This window comes from Phoca vitulina, unplaced genomic scaffold (genome assembly GCF_004348235.1).
Source record: "Phoca vitulina isolate PV1807 unplaced genomic scaffold, GSC_HSeal_1.0 scaffold24, whole genome shotgun sequence".
Lineage (NCBI taxonomy): Eukaryota > Metazoa > Chordata > Mammalia > Carnivora > Phocidae > Phoca > Phoca vitulina.
This window is the reverse complement of record NW_022589727.1, coordinates 27,733,092-27,751,303: the sequence shown is the minus strand read 5'-3', so window position 1 is coordinate 27,751,303 and position 18,212 is coordinate 27,733,092. Positions and strand designations below refer to the sequence as shown.

Sequence of the window (18,212 nt, the reverse complement as noted above, 5' to 3'; positions counted from 1 at the left end):
CAGTAGAAGGCTGTTTCTTCTACATTGAAAGTCTGTTGTTCAGTGTAGCCACCTTCATGGATTATCTAGGCTAGATCTTCTGGATCACTGGATGCAGCTTCTCCATCAGTACTTGCTGCTTCACCTTGCACTTTGATGTTATAGAGACAGCTCTTTCCCTTAAACCTCATGAGCCACCTTCTGCTAGCTTCAAACTTTTCTCCTGCAGCTTCCTCATCTCTCTCAGCCTTCCCAGAATTGAAGAGAGTCAGGGCCTGGCTCTGGATTAGGCTTTGTTTGGCTCAAGGGAATGCTGTGGCTGGTTTGATTTTCTATCCAGACCGCTGAAACTTTCTCTGTATCAGCAATAAGGCTGTTTTGCTTTCTTATCATTCATGTGTTCACTGGAGTAGCATTTTGTTTTCAATTTCCTTTAAGAACTTTTCCTTTGCATTCACAACATGGCTAACTGGCCCAAGAGGCCTAGCTTTCAGCCTATCTCAGTTTTTGACATGCCTTCCTCACTAAGTTTAATCATTTCTAGCTTTTGACTTACAATGAGAGACTTTTCCTTTCATTTGAACACTTGGAGCTCATTTTATGGTTATTAATTGGCCTCATTTCAATATTGTTGTGTCCCAAGGAATAGGGGGGCCTGAGGAGAGGGAGGGAGACAGAGAATCAGCTGGTCAGTGGAGCAGTCAGAACACACACAACATTTATCGATGAAGTTCGCCATCTTATAAGTGTGTGGTTCATGGTGCCCCACGACAAGTTACAAGAGTAACACCAAAGATCACTGATCACAGATCACCGTAACAAATATAATAAAAACGAAAACGTTTGAAATATTGTGAGAATCTCCAAAATGTGACACAGAGACACAAAGTGAGAGCAAAAGCTGTTGGAAAAAATAGCACGGATAGACTTTCTTGACAAAGGGTTGCCACAAACCTTCAATTTGTGGGGAAAAAAATGCAATATCTGTGAAGCTCAATAAAAGGAAGCACAATAAAAGAAGTGTAGGACCAAATAGGTAGTAGAAAAAGATAATCTCAATTCCACATAAAATTTAGAGCATCCGTTCTAGAGCACTGTGGTTATTAACCTTAGATCACCACAGGCAGGAAAACAGCATTCATTGCCTTGAATGTGCAATTGCCTTAAAAAAACAGCAATTAGACTGACAGCCGACTTTTCAAAACAAAATAAAACAAAGCAATGGAAGCCAAAATTACAGTGGGAAAAAAAGACTCCAACGTGCTAAAAGAAAATAACAATCAGCCTAGAGTTATATACCTGGGAAAAAATGACATTCAGTAATAAGGACAAAACAAAGGTATTTTTAGAGAAATAAAAACTAATAGCATTTTCCAATGATGACTAACATACTCTAACCAAGATGTGCAAGTAAATGGAAAAATCCGAAGTTGATTAGCTTCTTTCCTCAAGCACTGCTGGATAGTTGATAGATGGAATGTCTCTCTCTTTGGGACAGATTAATCTTCACAACCACCCTACCAAGAGAATTCTACTGAAGCAAAGATCACATCCTGTGAATGCATTCGCAACATTGTGGAGATCTGGTGTTCACCAAGGAGCAAACCTCAATGACACAATCCAGGGGTCTATGTTGCAACTGCTCAACTCCACTGTTGTAATGTGAATGTAGCCAGAGACAATATAGAAAGGAACAAGTGTGCTGTGTCCCAATAAAACTTTATTTACACAAATAAGCAGTGAATCAGATTTGATGCAGAGGCCATAATTTACTGACCCTGTTTTAGTTCAAAAGGAACAAGAGGAGATGTTTCACTTCATCTCACAAAATTAATTCCAGCTTTTAAATCGACTTGGCAAGTCCGTCCTGTAATATGGTTTCTGTCCAACCGATGCTGCTGACCACATGTAAGGACTTACTTTAGGCAGTAGTGGGGCTGTACCAGGTAATTCACACATTGCCCTGTGCGTTCACGATGCCACAACGTTACTGTCACCAAGAGAAGGCACAGAAGGATCTGGTCACTCCATTAGGTGCCATATTTACCACGTGTATCTCAAAGACTCATACCCACCACTGTGCTAAGACGACGCTGTGATGTCAGCCCTGGAGACTATGGACACCCCCGGGTGATGTCGCGGTACAGTAGAGGGATTAACCTTGTCTAAATATATGGGTTAATGTAGTGGAGGACAGGTGGCTCTACCTCATGACTCTTGAAATTAGAAGCACAGCAAGAGGCTAAGTGACACTAGTCCCCTTCAACCACTAACAAGGAATTCCAGAACAGCATTTCAAATGTGCAGTGTGTGGGGCTATATTATCCTAGACCTATGGGTACAGCTTAGAAAGAGGTAAGAGGGATCCCATGGAGCATCCGGGGATCAGAGAAGCCAGTGGCTTACTTGGACCTCAACAAAAAAGGCATCCAGTGGAGTGAAGTAAGAGGAACCTGAATGGAAAGCAGAGGCAGATAGGAACTGGAAGAGGCTGCAGTGGGCAGAGAAGTGAAGCCCTAACACATGGAGACCTTTAGGAAACATGAGGAGCACAAGCTCTGGGGGAAAGTGCCTTGGGCTTTAGGAGGCAGGAAGGGGCTGAGAGTTGGGGTGGGCTCATGGGATTCCCAGCAGGCCACGCCCTCCCCAGGTGCCCTGGCAGAGCCCTTGACCTCTTTCTTGTTCACTGTTGCTCTCTCCCAAAGAGGGGCAAACTGTGGAATAGCATGCCTAGATTTGCACCTCTCACAAGAATATCTCGGGCCATGGAAGTTCCCATGGGATGACACTAAACCGTGCCCTACATTTATTTTTTTTTTCTTTTGACTTAGAACACACAGTGCAAAAATGCATGCTCTCTGTCAGCAGCCAAAGCAACTCATCTGGGACGTGCAAGCGTCATCCATCACATTCGGCATTTTGATCCAGTGTTCCGTCTGAGGCTTGCAATGACAGAGCTGCCACCATATGTGAAATCTGCCTTCGCTCTGTTTACTGTTTCATTTCATCCTTGATTTGCTGTCACTTTTAGAGGTATTGAACGCATTATTGAAGGGCTTAGTTGATGTCTAAAACACTCCTTAAACTGTCTTCGATTTTCACAGCCAAATATTTTAAGAGTTGCTACAACTGAAGCCAGAGTGTAAAAATATTTGTATTCGTTTATCAGAAAAAGTCATCAGTAAAATACTTTCTACAATGTTTGAAGACCTGTTTGAATTGGAAATGATAGACTTAGTATATCGAGACAGATTGGCGTGTTTGGAGCTCTGGAGTCGGGGATGCAGTTAACCGCACTGTCCAGCGTGGAGTGTGGTCTGGAATCATGTCAGGGATGGCATTCAGCCCAGAGTCACCTGGAAGACGCCTGTGGGGAGAGAGGGAGACGAGAAGAGGACAGGCTGCCTGGACAACGACAGCATGCATCCCACGTGAGAATCTCCTTTCCAGCAAACTTCCTCGGTGTTTGCCCACAAGTGGGAATGTGCCCACAAGAGCCGTGGATGCTCTGGAGCCTGGAGTGGAAGTCACACGTCCGAATCACCCTGACTCCCGAGTGGTACCAGTGTGGGCATCAACCGCTAGAGCTCAAAGATCATCACTGGGAGAAATGTGACCGGGGGGGATGCACTCCATACAGCTAACATGGGAAGGTTGTCCGTGGAGGATTTAACAGCTGGCCATGATGGCCCAAATGCTCGTGGCTGTCTCAGAAGAGCGCACTGGTTTTGTTACAGGCTGGGGCTGCTCTAACAGGGACAGCAGGCAAGAAGGGAAGAAGCAGAATGTCAAAGGAGGAGGACTTCCCAGAAGCAGGACCGAGACTGCCCTGCAGGCTCCTGGCTTGGCAGCTGGGGGAACAAGAACGGGTGGCGGTCAACCCACCTGCCCCAGCTCCTTAGAGACCCCTACGCCCCCCCCCCACCTCCTGGAGCACCTGTTCTGGAAGCTTATGAAATCCAGCCTGAGTCTGGTTTTCTCTGCTCCCCCCAGCCCTCCTTTCTCTTATTTTCTCCAGCTTCAACTTACACTGACTTCCAATTCTCCCCACAAGGGTCCCTGCCTCAATGGCCTTAAATGACGCCTCCTGACATTTCCCTGTGCTATCGTTCACTGAGCCACAGCCCAGGCTAGGTGAGGCATCAGCTTCCTCCAGGCTTGCTGGCCCTGAGGACATGACTGTGGGCACGCACTGCACCCAGCTTTCCTCATTTATGGAAAATAACCCATTAACAGGATTGTCGTAGAAATTATTTAGGAGAGATGCCTCACTACATAGTGACTCAATGTAGATCAGTTTCTAGATGAGGATTCCCCGGTACCCATATTGGGGGAATTGGTAGTAATACCAAAAACTGTCATGGACACGCTAGAATATTAATGAACTCTTTCTTAAATACATACTCAGGTAACAAAATAAATGTAATCGTGAGTAAACTGCAGAGCTCCCTTGAATTCAGTCTTTTCTTATCAAGGTGTGAGTTAAGAACTCTTTTGTGTGCTAGTAAGGGGAGATATCCAAGCACAAAGAAAGGGGGTCCCCTGCCGGCACGATCCTGATGCTCTGTGGGCAGATCAGGGGCAACATAGCTGGGAGACAGCACAATACAACAGTTATGAGCAAGGAGAGTGGCGTCAGACCTGGAGTCAATGCCCCACCCCTTCGATGACTAGACTGATGAGCAATTTATGCTCCCCAAGTCTCGGTCCCCCAACCTGTAAAATGGGGTAATGAGAGTACCTACGTACTAGAGAGACATCTTGTCAGAATTAAATAGACCTGACTTGTGGCAAGTACTCCATAAACGTTACTTATGCTGTTATATTTAATCTTTATTATTTTTCACTCCATGTACCACCAAGAAATCTATGTAGCTAAACTGCAGCAACTGGATAATGTCCTCTGTCAAACAAACAGTAAAAGAGATGATACCGCCAATGGTGGCCATTCTGTCCCTAAGCTCATCATTTATTTATTTAACTCATGACTGTGAGTTTAATTATGCATGCACTGTTCACATTAAAGTTAACCTAAATAAGTGATAAGCACTTCATATGTTTATTTTTTACTCCTCAAGTACAATAAGTTTTAATGTTTTATATGAAAAGGCACTTCTTAATCAGGGATGCACATATGTCCTTTGGTTGATTAACAAATTTCAACTAAGACACAATTTCTAAATTAATGATTTCTAATAATTAGGTGTGAATATATTCTGGACAATGTACTAAGTGCTTAAGGTGGGCCAGGAAGAAAGTTATAGGTGGGGTAATTCATCAGTGAAATAAGGCAGATCTGCTGCCCACTGTGCTGGGGTGAGAGATATTATATGCATCACGCATCAGTATGTGTATATGTGTAATTACATATACACATTATGTGTGCACACAATCACACATGCACTTGCATATCTTTTCGATTGTGGTGAGGACTATGAAGAACAAATGATGAAGGAAAAGGTCAGGGAAAGCTTTTTTGAGAAAGTATATGTGAACTAAAATCTGAAGGGTGAGCAGCTGGGCAAGACCATTCCCAGGGGAAGGAACAATATGTTTGAAAGCTCTAAGATAGGGCAGTGTTTGGCCCCTTCGAGAACTAAAGAAGGCCAGCATGGGTGCACATTTGTGAGAGAACAGAGGGATAGGCAATGAGTCTGAAGAAATAGCTGGAGGTAGAGTTTGCAGGACCTTGTGGATCATATTAAAGCGTTTGGATTTTATTGCAAATACATACTGAAGGACTTTAAGCAGCAGCCTACCATGATCTTGTTTACATTTTTAAATATCCCTCTTAGTGCTTGAGTGGAGGATGCATGAAAAGGGGGCCGAGAGGAGGAAAAAGGGAGATCAGAATGAGGCATGATGATGGCATGGACAGAAGGACAGCAGCAGAGACTGGGCGAAGGGTTTGGGGTGAACTCTCAGGACTGGGTGGTAGATTAGATAAGAGGATTAAGAGAGTCAGATGCTGGCAGATGGAGGCACCATTTACTGGGATGGAGAACAAGGCACGAGGATCATATTTAAGAGAAAAATATCAAGAAATCAATAGACTGGACTGTTTACATATGGGTGAGCCCCAGTTCCTGGACGTGTTTGAGCACAAATGTTTCTTAAAAAGATGTGTGGGGAAGAAGTTCAGATTAGATGAATTTTAAGTTTTGTTTGTTCTACATCTAGAGTTTGCAACTACTGGATAGATGTTAGCCTGGGAAGATTAAGACGAGAATATAGACGAAGCTTTGGCCATCCCTTGAACTATGGAATTGGGTACAATGTACAATTTTTATTGCCTTTGATATCAAATGAACTGACACTTCTCTGCATTATACGATATTGTTACATTATATGAAAATGTGAATTTTAAAGATTTGAAATAATGTGGTAACATTATTAAGAAAGCCTTACTTTTGTACAAAAGTCAAAATAATGTCAATCCTTTAAGTTAAAAAAATCAAGAACTGTGATTTCAAAGCTGACAAATCCTGTGAATTTTGAAGTGTGTTTATGTTGCTTTCCTATGGCTGGTAAACAGAAACACTGATCCTTCTTTTCTAGAATTAGTGATGAACTATGAAGTTTTGAATTAAGATAGAGAGGAAAGCATCTTCACCTGCAGTGAGACTTTCTATGTAGCAGAATTACAGGATTTTAGCTTAAGAGATGATCTTCCCTACACCCCACATAGATGTAGCTTTATACAATACTATGCATTCAGTAGAATTAGTGAACCATCTTTCCTTCCAAATATTTCACACGTATTCTCAAATGTATTCTTTTAAAAAGGGTCTTTCTTCTCTTCCCCTTTGTTTCTCATTTTTCCAGAGTATAGATTTAAAGTAGGTTGTTAGCAAGTTTGTAGACAGTGTTTAAAACTTGGTTATACGTGGGGAGAACAGCGAGTATCAAATCAGAAGTTATTCCTTACATTTCTATTCCCCGGAGGAGGAGGAACTGCGAGATGGAAAAAGGCCTGTCATCATCAAAACACATTGGAGAAAATAATTTCCCAGTGAGAAGATAAAATTCTGTGGGCTGTCTCTGCAGTTTGAGCTAGGAGGGTAGGATCTGTTCGAAAGACCTTGTATTAGCAAGATATAAATGACAATCAGATTATTTAACCAACGTGTGGGAAAAATCGTGAATCCATGCCAGGAGACCTTTTTCTTTGTTTTTCAAAATTGTTCAGCCACTTATTTTCTTTTAATATCCTGATGATACGCCTAATATCTTGTCAAAAGATTGTTTGAGGAGTAAGCATGTTTAAAAATTACATGGGGTGGGGGGTGCGCCTGGGTGGCTCAGTCAATTAAGCATCCGGCTCTTGATTTTGGCTCAGGTCATGATCTCAGGGTCGTGGGATTGAGCCCAACACCCTCTGCGCTGAGCATGGAGTCTGCTTGGGATTTTCTCTCTCTCTCTTTCTGCCCCTCCCCCACTTGTTCTCTCTCTTTATCTCTCAAAAAAAAAAAATATGTGGAAGCTCCCTCTGGCTGCCCTGGATAGTGAGTTAGTGGGATGAGGGCTCCACCTTTTTTCCAGCAAAGGGATGGTACTCTAGATTGTCTTCTCTGGGACCAGTAAGGTCCATCCTTGTGGCAAATCCATGATGGCCAAGGATTTCTGGTGCTCTGTTGCTGGTTTTCTTAGACAACTCCTAGCATCGAAACCAGAGAGACAGGACCAAAGGGTCTGATTATTGTACTCAAGATTTCCCTATAAAAAGGGAGAACAATTAGGGAGGTGAGTTCTCTCCCAGAAAGACATACCTGCCACAGGTGGCCAGCATGGAGGCGGCATCTGAGGGCCTGTGGCTTCTCTTCTCTTGCTTTCCTCATGAAAATCTACTCTCTAACCCTTGTTTTGCGGGCATCCCCAAGACCGCCTTCAGGTTCAATGATTTGCTAGAAGGACTGACAAACTTCAGAAAATCTGTTATGCTCATGGTTATGGTTTATTAGAGCAGAGACACAAGTCGAAATCAGCAAAGATTAGGGAGCATAGGGCAGAACCCAGGAGAGACCGACCCAAGGTCCCCACTGTCCTCTCCGATTGCAGTTGTGTGACAGTGCTGAATTCTCCCGGCAAAAATGTGTGACGCATCCAGAGTATCTGCAACCTGGGGAGCTCACCTGAGCCTTGGGGATTGGTTGATTTTTAGTGGCAGTTGTCCTGTAGGCACGGAGCTCCAGTGTGGCTGACTTAGCTCCTCTGTCTCTGGCCTCTCCAGAGGTCACAATGGCACTGTGTTGCCAAGGGCCACACCATAAATCACCCTGTGAGCATAGACTATCTGGTGTGGCCCAGGTATATATACAAAGACACTGGTCAGACAGGGTCCTCCAAGGGTTTAGAGGTTATTTCCCAGGAACTGGTCAAAGGCCAGGCTTTTCTTTAAAATGTGCAGAGTTTGACCACTCTAGCCCTGCTGAGTGGACACTTTACTGCACACATGCCAGGTGCCTTTGTCGAATTCATCCTTGGCCTTTGCACAATGGGTGACGACTGTGAAGCAACTGGTCTCACGGGGCATAAAACAATGCATCTGTTCATCTTGACCTATCAGACGCAGAGTGGGTCTCCTCCTTCAGCCATAGGAGAGAGTCCACTAAGATGCTCTTTGTAGTGGTGAATTAATAATAAGAGCCTGCCAAGTTCATTTACAAACCAAGTGATTAAACTCAATTTTCTAGAGCCAACATCCTACATGGTCAGATGAACAACAGAAGTTTTCTGTAACAAACATGTTATATACATTTCTGGGAGATTAAACAGATTTCTAGATTATTTACAATAGACATTTAAATCATGATAATAAGAAAATATAAAATATGAAAACATAAAGAAGACTTGTATCCTTCTTGGCTAGATTCTTTGTTTAGACTACTTCTGTGATTTCCAGAATGAAAACATTCCCTAACCTTGTCCTCTGTATCTTGGCCTGGGAGGATAAAACCAAAACTGCCCTTTTAGTTCTCTAAGTACTGATGGCAACAAAATTATTCAAGAATTCTTATCGGGGGGGCGCCTGGGTGGCTCAGAGGGATAGCATCTGCCTCTGGCTCAGGGCATGATCCTGGGATAAACTCCCGCATTGGGCTCCTTGCTCAGTGGGGAGCCTGCTTCTCCCTCTCCAGCTCCCCCTGCCTGTGCTCTCTCTCTCTCTCTCTCTGTCAAATAAATAAATAAAATCTTAAAAAAAAAAAAAATTCTTATCGAACACAACCATAACTTACCCTCTTATAAGGAAGTTTATTCAAAAACAAATTCAGGTTGTTAATTTCCAGTTTCCACTGTGTAGATATTATCCATTTGTGATTTTGACTAAAGCAGTGGAGGCAGAGAGAGGACCACTATGAAGAATCAGAGAAACTAAGGGGAGAGCTATTTTACAGCCTTATGTGGGTTCATTTGCAGAAGTCACTTTTGAAAACTTATACCAAAATTCAAGTTTGACTCATCTGCATATGTGGACAGAGAAGTGCTGTGGAGGAGGCATGAATTTTATCGTAAGAGTTCGATTCACACTTTGGAACACATAATGCTTTTTTTTAAAGAGGAAAGGTTTCCACTCTGAAGTGCCTAAATCATGTTATTGAACCAAATCCAATGAGCTTTTTGTTTTTAATGGAAAACAGATAATTACGAATCTTTTATCTTCCAGAAAAACAGGAGGGGTTTTGAATCAACCAATCAACAAAGCCAAGCAGGACTATCTCTTCTGAGCCTCCAATCCAATAAAAAGTTAGAGGTGGAATCCAGACAATTTGGAGGTCTGCAAACTTGCTTCAAAATTAATGATATTTTCTATGGTGCCGCAAGGAGATATTAAAACACTCATACTGATCTTGACCAAGCTCCTCAATGTTTATTTGCTTTTCTTGAGTAATCACAATGATTATAAGCTCAGCTGTCTATTCACTGAGACATTCGATAAGGGGAAGACAAAGCAAAAAAACAAACAAAATACAATCAGAATTTTAAAACTGAAGGAAGCTTGAAGTGAGTTCACGTCAAAATAAGTTTAATTACCTCACTTCACAGAAAACTGAGGCCCGGAGAGGGTAAGTCATCTGTGTGTATGAGTTCACTTCCTTATTTGCTATTCATTCATTTAATACATTATCATTGCGTATCTTCTGTATCTTGGATGCAAAGGTAAGAGTCAGCAAAGAATTCAAAGTCTGATGGCAGAACCAGTCAGGAAAATCAGGAGCACCTAGGTCGTAGCTGAGTCTGGAATGCAAGGCCTTTCCCATTTTCCAGTGGGACACATTCTGCTAGCCCACATCTTCTCCAGTCTGCCATGTGATAGGAATCATGGGGAGTGCTTGTCAGACCTACCCATGCCAAGCCCTGCCCTGGACTTCCTGAATCTGAAGGTACACCAACCGGACCTGGGATTCTAGATGTTTAACAAGTGCCCAGATGAACCCCATCACAATGCACCAACAGGGTTTCCCTGTGCCAGCCAAGGTCAAGGATCTCTCACCTCTTACTGCCCTATCTCAGTGGGTAGCTTCCACCATTGGCTTAACAGTCCCACATCACACCGTTCAGGGAAGAGCCTACATCAACATTGCTCAGCATAGAGTCAGCGACACAATTACCGACTTGAGCTTTAAAAAAAAAAAAACAAAAACCTAAAAATAAGAAGCCCAGGCCCCACTTAATCCAGCTGTATCAGAATCTCTGAAATTGAGGGTTTCTTTTTTCAAGTTCCACAGGGAATTCTGATGAGCAGTCAGTGTTGAAGACCACTGCCAGCCTGGGTCCTTTCAGAACCCTCCTTGCCTGTAATGAGGGGAGGGAGAGGCTCGGGAGTATCTCTGGAACCCCTGGTGCATGGTGCTGCTATTATCATGCTATGCCCTCTCTCCGGCCATGTGCACCCCCAACATCTTAGATTCAGGTAGGAAAAAAAATATGCCACAAAGGTGTTACAAAGCAGACCGCTCTGGGATGGTGAGATTCACAAATTTTCCAAAAGACAAAGCAAAACAAAGCTCAATAACTGTCATGTCAGATTGTGTGTACCTCATACTATTGTAATCACATCACACTTCTGCCCCTCCTATAATCTCACCAGCATGCCTTTGTATTCACTTACGCATCTACTAAGGCAGTTTTCCTCCCATTTAGCTGTTTAGCCGAGCCTATCTTCTTGGCTCCGGATATGGGAGTCCCTGGAGGGTGGGGATCTTGTTCCTTTGTCATGTCCCCAACACCTGCATAGTCTTCGGACGAAGCGATGCAGTTAGTGCCGTGCAACTGACATATCTGGCTGTCAGTGCAGAGCTCTCCCTACCACCTGCAGCGTCTCTCCCCCTGTGCGTGCACAAGAGTGATCAGCGTGACATTCAGGAGACAGAAGAACACAGGCTTCTCTAAGTGGCATGTCCTGCCACACTGGCTTCTGGGGAACTCCAGAAACCAAAGAACATGGGTGATGATATAATGTTCCATTGGCAGCCACTAGTCTTGTAGCTTTCACAATGTATGTATCTCTCCAGAGCATCAGGAAATACTTTGGCACTTTGGGGATGGATGCCAGTTCATCTTTTATTTTCTGTCTTGTGCTGAAATAAGGAGTGAGTCAGAAGCAGCAGAAAATAAGCCCTCTCCTTGCAAGTAGATTCCTTTGACACTACTTTAAAAATCTGCATAGCAAGCTTCATGCTAATCGCTTTCAGTGATGTTTGCCTAATGACGCCCAAGCTCTTACAAATTCATTATGAGCCCTCTCTGCTTCCCTTTTATTACTATGCTGTCCTTTTCTCTTTAATTAGTAATGCTCTGGATTCAACGCATAACTTGACAGGTAACTTAAAAGGAACATTTGTAAAAAGTTCTTTTCTCCACAAGGTCAAGATTGTTCCTGTTATTGTTTATAGTAGCTTTCATGTTCTCTGAATTTTATTATGTTTCCTTAAAATATTTGAAGGTGTTGTATTTTGGTGTTCTTGGATGAATTATAATTATTGGGTACTGGTATTTAGTTGCACATTTCATCCAGGCTGGGTATTTTGTGTTTCTCAAGTATATCTCACACAGTACTGAAAATAATTCTTTGGTGGAGTAATAAGATAGAGCACACGTAGGTGCTTAAATAGTTATCTATGGAACAATTGAGTAGGACCTTCACTTTAGCTAAATCTAGCAGGTTGAATTTCTGCCTTTTTTGGTTTTTACACCATTTTCTGGACTCCTGTCTTTCATCATTTGTAACAGCACCTCAGTGACTCTGTCCAGACTCTCCCTAGCCCATCCGTATTACTGAAGAGATGCACCCCAGGCCAGCTTCACGCACCCGGTAATCTCGGGATGCTGATACCTGCCTGTATCTTCCAGAGACCAAGCCCAGGGTCCTTTAATCTTCCTCTGTTTGTAATTAATGTATAGCTACCAAAATGCATATTCAGTACGTGCTTTGAGGCTTATGAAATAGAATCTTAAAAAGCAATAATCCATCACCATAAGAAAAAGGTTTCGTTTAGTGTGTCCCTGCAAATAATAACAGCATTCCCTCTTTCCCTTTCCAGCACCAGCATGACTCCATTGTGAGATACAGGTGCATGGCTCTGAAGTCACTCTATCTTAGGTAACTACAGACATGCAGTCTATTAACTAAAGCCCGAGAATGGAGCACAAGTCTTCTATTAACTATTTATTAAGTCAACAAGCTGACTTCATTTTTCTTTCTAATGTGCAGCAGTTTTATGCATTTAGCGGTATTATTCCTCGAACAGATGTGTCTTTTCAAAGTCATCTTACTTTCCCATGAACCTACGATTTTTTCTTAATTGTATGCTTCTAGTTTGCAACAGCTTCAGAAGGTGTTTCTGAACACACCACTGAGATTGCTCCGTACTGAGAGCCAAGTGACATGAAAACCACAATATCATCGGGAATGCGGGCCGCCAGCTCCCCACATCAAGCACCCAATTAGTGCGTATTCTTTGGCTAAATACACTCGGCAGCCAGCGCAGCCATCCTCAGCTCTCTGATTGCCAAAGCCTTAGAAATACCTGGGAGTTATTTGAATGTGGCAGTATTAGAACTACAAAAGAGAAGCAAAAAGCATTCAGTCAGTCAGCAAACTGCAGAGTTTGACAGCAAAGACACTGAAGTTTGTATCAAATTCCCTCCACGTTAGTGTTTTGAATAACTAAGCACGTTTACCTTTATTTTTCGCTCGGCACTTCCTTTTATCAACAAAAAGGAGCATTCACAAAGAATCAGTATCTAAAGCATATTGGGCAACTGCGGTTACCTTTATGACCCCCCGCGCCAAGCATGAACAAGGCAGACGTGCCGCTGTGCTTTTGAAAGGCACCAGCGGCAGCATGGCAGCGGGCAACCAAATCGACACCAATTTTTTCCTATAAGAAGGTATAATCTGCTCTTGGGTCACCTTCAAAATACGGTCCCGTGCTTTCCCTGGAGTCGAGTTACTGTGGGAGCAAGTGACTGAAAAAGCAAGGAGAGGAAATAAAAGGACGGTTCGGTGGAAAAGCTCGGTGCTGCTCTCCTGGCCCACCTCTCTGCCCAGTGCAAGGTCGTGGAAATTCAGTGTGAGCCCAAGTGGTTCTTCAGCGGCACACAGCAACAGGCGTGATCCTGGCACAAGCCGGCGTTTGTCTGACAGCTGCATGTGCTCTAGCCAAAAAGCTGCAGTAAGCGATCTGCCCAGTCCTGCTCTGCGGAGGAAGGCTCACCCTATAATGTCCCACTGAGTCATGAGGTCAAGGAAGAATTCCACTGAAGTCTTTAAATAGCCTTGGCTCCAGCAAGCTAACGGGGGTGAGGCTACTGGAGTGTGTCTGTGTGTGCCTGGCAGGGACATGCACATCTCGGTACTGTAGGAGGGGGCGTTTAGAGGGGACTTCTTCAGCTGCCTCCCAGCGACGCTGGTAAGATCTGTTTGCAGTGGTTCAACAGAAGAGCTCATGCACGAACGTGCTAATGGAACTCTGGTATCTGATGCTAACAGCAGGAATTGGCTTCCCTCTTTCAGGGATGGGAAAATTGACTTGGGGGTCCATTGGGAAAATCACTTTTTCTATGGATAAGTTATGTGGACCCCTTTGAGCAGCTCCACGCTGAAGTTGCCTAAGCTCGGAACCTGAGAGGGTGCTACCCGCCACCCCAGCGCTTTGCCACTCTTTCCCGAGTGGGGTGGGGGGTGGGGGATTGGGACAACATGGCTGGAGTGAACGGGGTGGGGGATGACTGGCTCACCCCAGTCGTGTCCTTCGGTCACTGTTCTTTGGTTACTGAGGCTTCGGGGCTCAATCTAGTCTACACTGTCCAGTGTGGCCTTTGCTTACATTTCCCTTCAGCAGGGATCACAACCTGCCATATATTGTAGAAACCCACGTGGGTCTGTCTCTTTCACCAGACCATGAGTTCCTTGGTAGAAGCAGCAGGGCGTTATTACTCTTGAGCTCCTAGCCCAGTGTCCAGCCTACAGAAGAGAAAGGTCTAAGAAAGATAAGTTTAACTAAATTAAACTAAGGGTATTAAGAAATTAAGCAAGTCTTGATATCGTTTGCTATATTCTGTAGACAAATCAGCCCCCAAACCTGAGCAGTTGGCTCTCCATTGATCTGAAAGGACTGTACTTTCTTCACTGCCATCTTTTCTTTGGAATTTCTTTACCTCAAAATAAATGGTTATGTCTTAGGGGCTCTTGGCTCTTGGCTGCTGTGACAGCAGTAAGATCCAGTGACCCTGGTGGCAGGAATTCTATAATTGCTCATCCTAATGTCCATGTTCATCAAACAGCTGTGTACTCTTAGAATTAAAAGCAAAACAAACAGTATTTTTACGGAGCCTTTTGTCCAAAGAGCTTTTAAATGTCGCCAAACTCATTTTTAAAATGTCCACGTGTAAAAGCCAAGTGGCAGATATTACCCTCCTTTGAATGTGAAAAGGGTAATTACTTTCTTGTGTGTGACTTACCTGTACCTTACCTCCTCCTTCCTGCCATTTGGCCATTTTCCCCCTCAATTATTAGCTCACCCCTGAAGGGCAAATCTAGTAAGAGAGGAGACGACAAAATAGAATCAGATGATTTAACTATCGGCTGGTGTCTCTAGAAAAGCTCAGGGATATGAGGGTGGGTGCCAGGGGATTGGGAAAGAAGGTTGAAACTGTGCATTAAAATTGGTTTGTATTTATTATCTGATAGCCCTCATGCTATTCCCGTCACTCACCAGCAGACGTAAACATGAGCAGCTGGAGGGTTACTGTACAATCATTTTAGAGACAGATTTGTTATGATTGTTTCCCCCAGAACTCGGGGGAGAAGCTCTGCCCAACCCGGTCATTGCCAGCAGAGCAGTCCTCCAGCCTGCTCTTTGGTCCCCAGTAACGCTTGATCGAGGCTGACGTAGAAGCATGTCTCGCTGCTGCTCCCTAACTGCAGGCTGCCAGTTCAAGGGCTGAAACCAGATGGTGTCAGTGTCCTGTACCATACTGGGCCCACAGCACATCCTTAGCAAGTATCTGACTTCTGAGTTCCCTTGAATCAGACCGGCTGCCTCCTATTCCAAGGGCTGAATCCCACTGCTCCTCGGCAGAGTCAGAACGGTTTCTCCTCGGAGAAAACCCAAGACCCATTTCCATTTATGTTTGGGATGAGATGAACATCACATCAGGGGGCTTCTCAGGCACATACAGAGGTAAAAACAAACACCTCCATAGAATGGGTGTTCGATACCATTCAGCAAATACAAACGCAAGTGCTAACCAACAAGAACAGTAAGAGCAGAGAGCTGAGACTGGAGCAGTACCCAGCCGACAGGTGTCCATGAGTTGGCGACTGGCCATGCCTCCGGGGCCCAGTCAGTTGTGCTTTTTGTCCTTGAGGTAACTGAAGAGCATCTCGAGGCCCCCCTCTACCAGCTCCGGCAGAGGCTTGGATAATGGGTTATGGGAAATGTGGAGCCCTTTGTCCATGGGGTTCCAAGCAATCCGCCCCAGTCTCCACAGCAGGTAGAGCTCGTCCGGGAGGGTCTGGATGTCATTGTTGTTCAAGTTCAGCAGCTCCAGGCCGGTGAGCAGGCAGAGCGACCGCGGGAAGGAGTGGATGTTGTTGCTCTCCGCAATGAAGATCTGCAGGCTGACCAGGCACTGGATGCTCTCGGCGATGTTTTCCAGGCGATTGGAGCCCACGTGCAGGAAATCCAGCTCCTTCAGCGCAAACACACAGATGGGGATGTGAGCAAAGTAGTTGTTGCTGAGGTTCAGCTTCCGCAGTCTGGAGAGGTCAGCGAGGCTGGCAGGAAGCTGGGAGAGGCAGTTGTGGGACAAGCTCAGGACCTCCAGGCTTCTGCAAGCGCTCAGCTCAGCCGGCAGCTCCGTCAGGCAGTTCATGTTCACGAACAGGACCTTCAGGCTCTTGAGGAGGCTGATTTCTCGGGGCAGGCTCCGCAGGCGGTTCCCGCATAGGTTCAGGACCACCAGCCGACTCAGCTTCCCCACATCGGGCGGGAGAGCCCTGAGCTGGTTGTGAGATAGATTGAGCTTCTGGACCTCAGACAAGCCCCACAGAAAGTCGGGGATGTCCGTCATTCCCTTGGTGACCAGGCTGAAACTGACGTGGCGCATGCCCCGCTTCAGCAGAGCCCGGGGGTCCTTTCCCGAGAGCAGGCTGTCATCCCACGGGGAGAAGGGCTGCCTCCCGCGCAGGAGCACCATCCTCCTGGGGCCCTTGTCCCTGCAGTGAGCGCTTGACTGCTTGGCCCCCATCTTCCTTCCTTTTCACCCACTGGCCTCTGGGGAGGCTGGGAGGGTGTCCCTCAGCTGCTGAAAGCCGAGCTGTAGCCCGCAGGGAGCTCACGGAGAAGTCTCAGCGGGGCCTCGCAGAGGCCCGAGCCACCCCGCCGTGGTCCGGCCCCGAGGGCGGGTTTAGGTGGCTTCTCTCGGAGCAGCCAGGCTGTAATGGTATACTTGTCCCTGAGACTGCTGAACTGAACTGCTCGAGTCCCTCTGAATGCCACAAGACAGCTGTCACTGTCATTCGGCCCCTGTTTTATTGGCCCTGGTGTGTGCAAAGAGGTCACAGGGAGGCTGCATCTAACTTTCCCTTCTCAGCTTTTCTTGGGTATCGGAGCTGAGCAGGTGATAAGCCAGCCCATCTCCAAAAAGCAGCAAAGTGGAAAAATAAAGCCGACTGTACAAGTGCCAAACTGTGTGCGTGGCCGCGGGAACTCATCCGGACCCCTTCAGAGTGACCGTGAGGTTCAGGAACGCTAGTGGCAGAGTACGTTTCCAATGGCAGGGATGGTCAGATGATATGGTACACACCCGTTTCAAACTTTGTTGAGTTGCATGGTTGTGAAAAAGTCATGGGAGGAGCCTGGACACCTGCAATCCTCCAGGCCAAAGGTTTCCGCACGGTGCTTATCACAGGTGACTCAGTGAGGAGAGAGTGAAGGGGCCCAGACCCCCCACGCTCATTTCAACCAGAGACGCTCTTCGGTCATCTGTTTCACTCTGGGCTTCTGGGTGGAGTAAGACACGCTTTAAATGTTTTGAACAGCCACTTGAGTGGCTGTCTTAGTAAGGTTAGCACGGGGTGCCCACTGTCCTTGAAGAGCTCAACCGATCAATGTCTCTTCCCTCCCCTCCCTCTCTCCCTCCTTCAACACACTCTTTCTTGAATTAAAACAGTTAATTTATACTCTAGGTATGTAGAGTTAATTATTGGCATCATGGGCTGAAAACTGTCCCCCCAAATTTCAAATGTGGACGTCCTAACCCCACCCCACCCCCAACCGGTACCTCAGATATGACTGTATTTGGAGATAGGGCCATGTGAGGACACAGGGAAGAGACCGCCATCTGTGAGCCAAGGACAAAGGCCTCAGAAGCAACCAATCCTGCTGATACCTTGATCTGGGTCTTATAGCCTCCAGAAGGATGAGAAAATATACTTGTGCTGTTTAAGCCACTCACTCTGTGGGGCTTAGTTACAGCAGCCCTGGCAAATGGTGGAGGAGGAGGCGGACGCATTTGCATAGGTGAAAAATCCTAAAACTAGGTAGTGATTAAGGAGAGAAGAGATAGCAAGGGTGAGGATCCAGGTTCTGGAAAAGGGCTTGCGGTCTGGAGCGAAGGCTGGTTGGTCCGGAAGCGTGTGGCTTTTGCTGGCAGCCCTCGGCACAGCAATTGGGGGTCCTGGAGAGTGATGCTGGTCCTATGACCGTGCTCCCAGAGCTGTGACC

General features: G+C 45.5%; 1 protein-coding gene across 1 annotated transcript; it reads right to left on the bottom strand.

Annotated features, from left to right (window-relative positions):
* Positions 1–15,828: 15,828 nt before the first annotated feature.
* Positions 15,829–16,734, bottom strand: LRRC30 (leucine rich repeat containing 30). Its single transcript, XM_032421274.1, has one exon. The coding sequence runs from the start codon at positions 16,732–16,734 to the stop codon at positions 15,829–15,831; it is 906 nt and encodes a 301-aa protein (XP_032277165.1).
* Positions 16,735–18,212: the final 1,478 nt, after the last annotated feature.

Coding starts and splice junctions, on each gene's coding strand:
- LRRC30 (XM_032421274.1), bottom strand. CDS start 16,734: ATGGGGGCCAAGCAGTCAAGCGCTCACTGCAGGGACAAGGGCCCCAGG.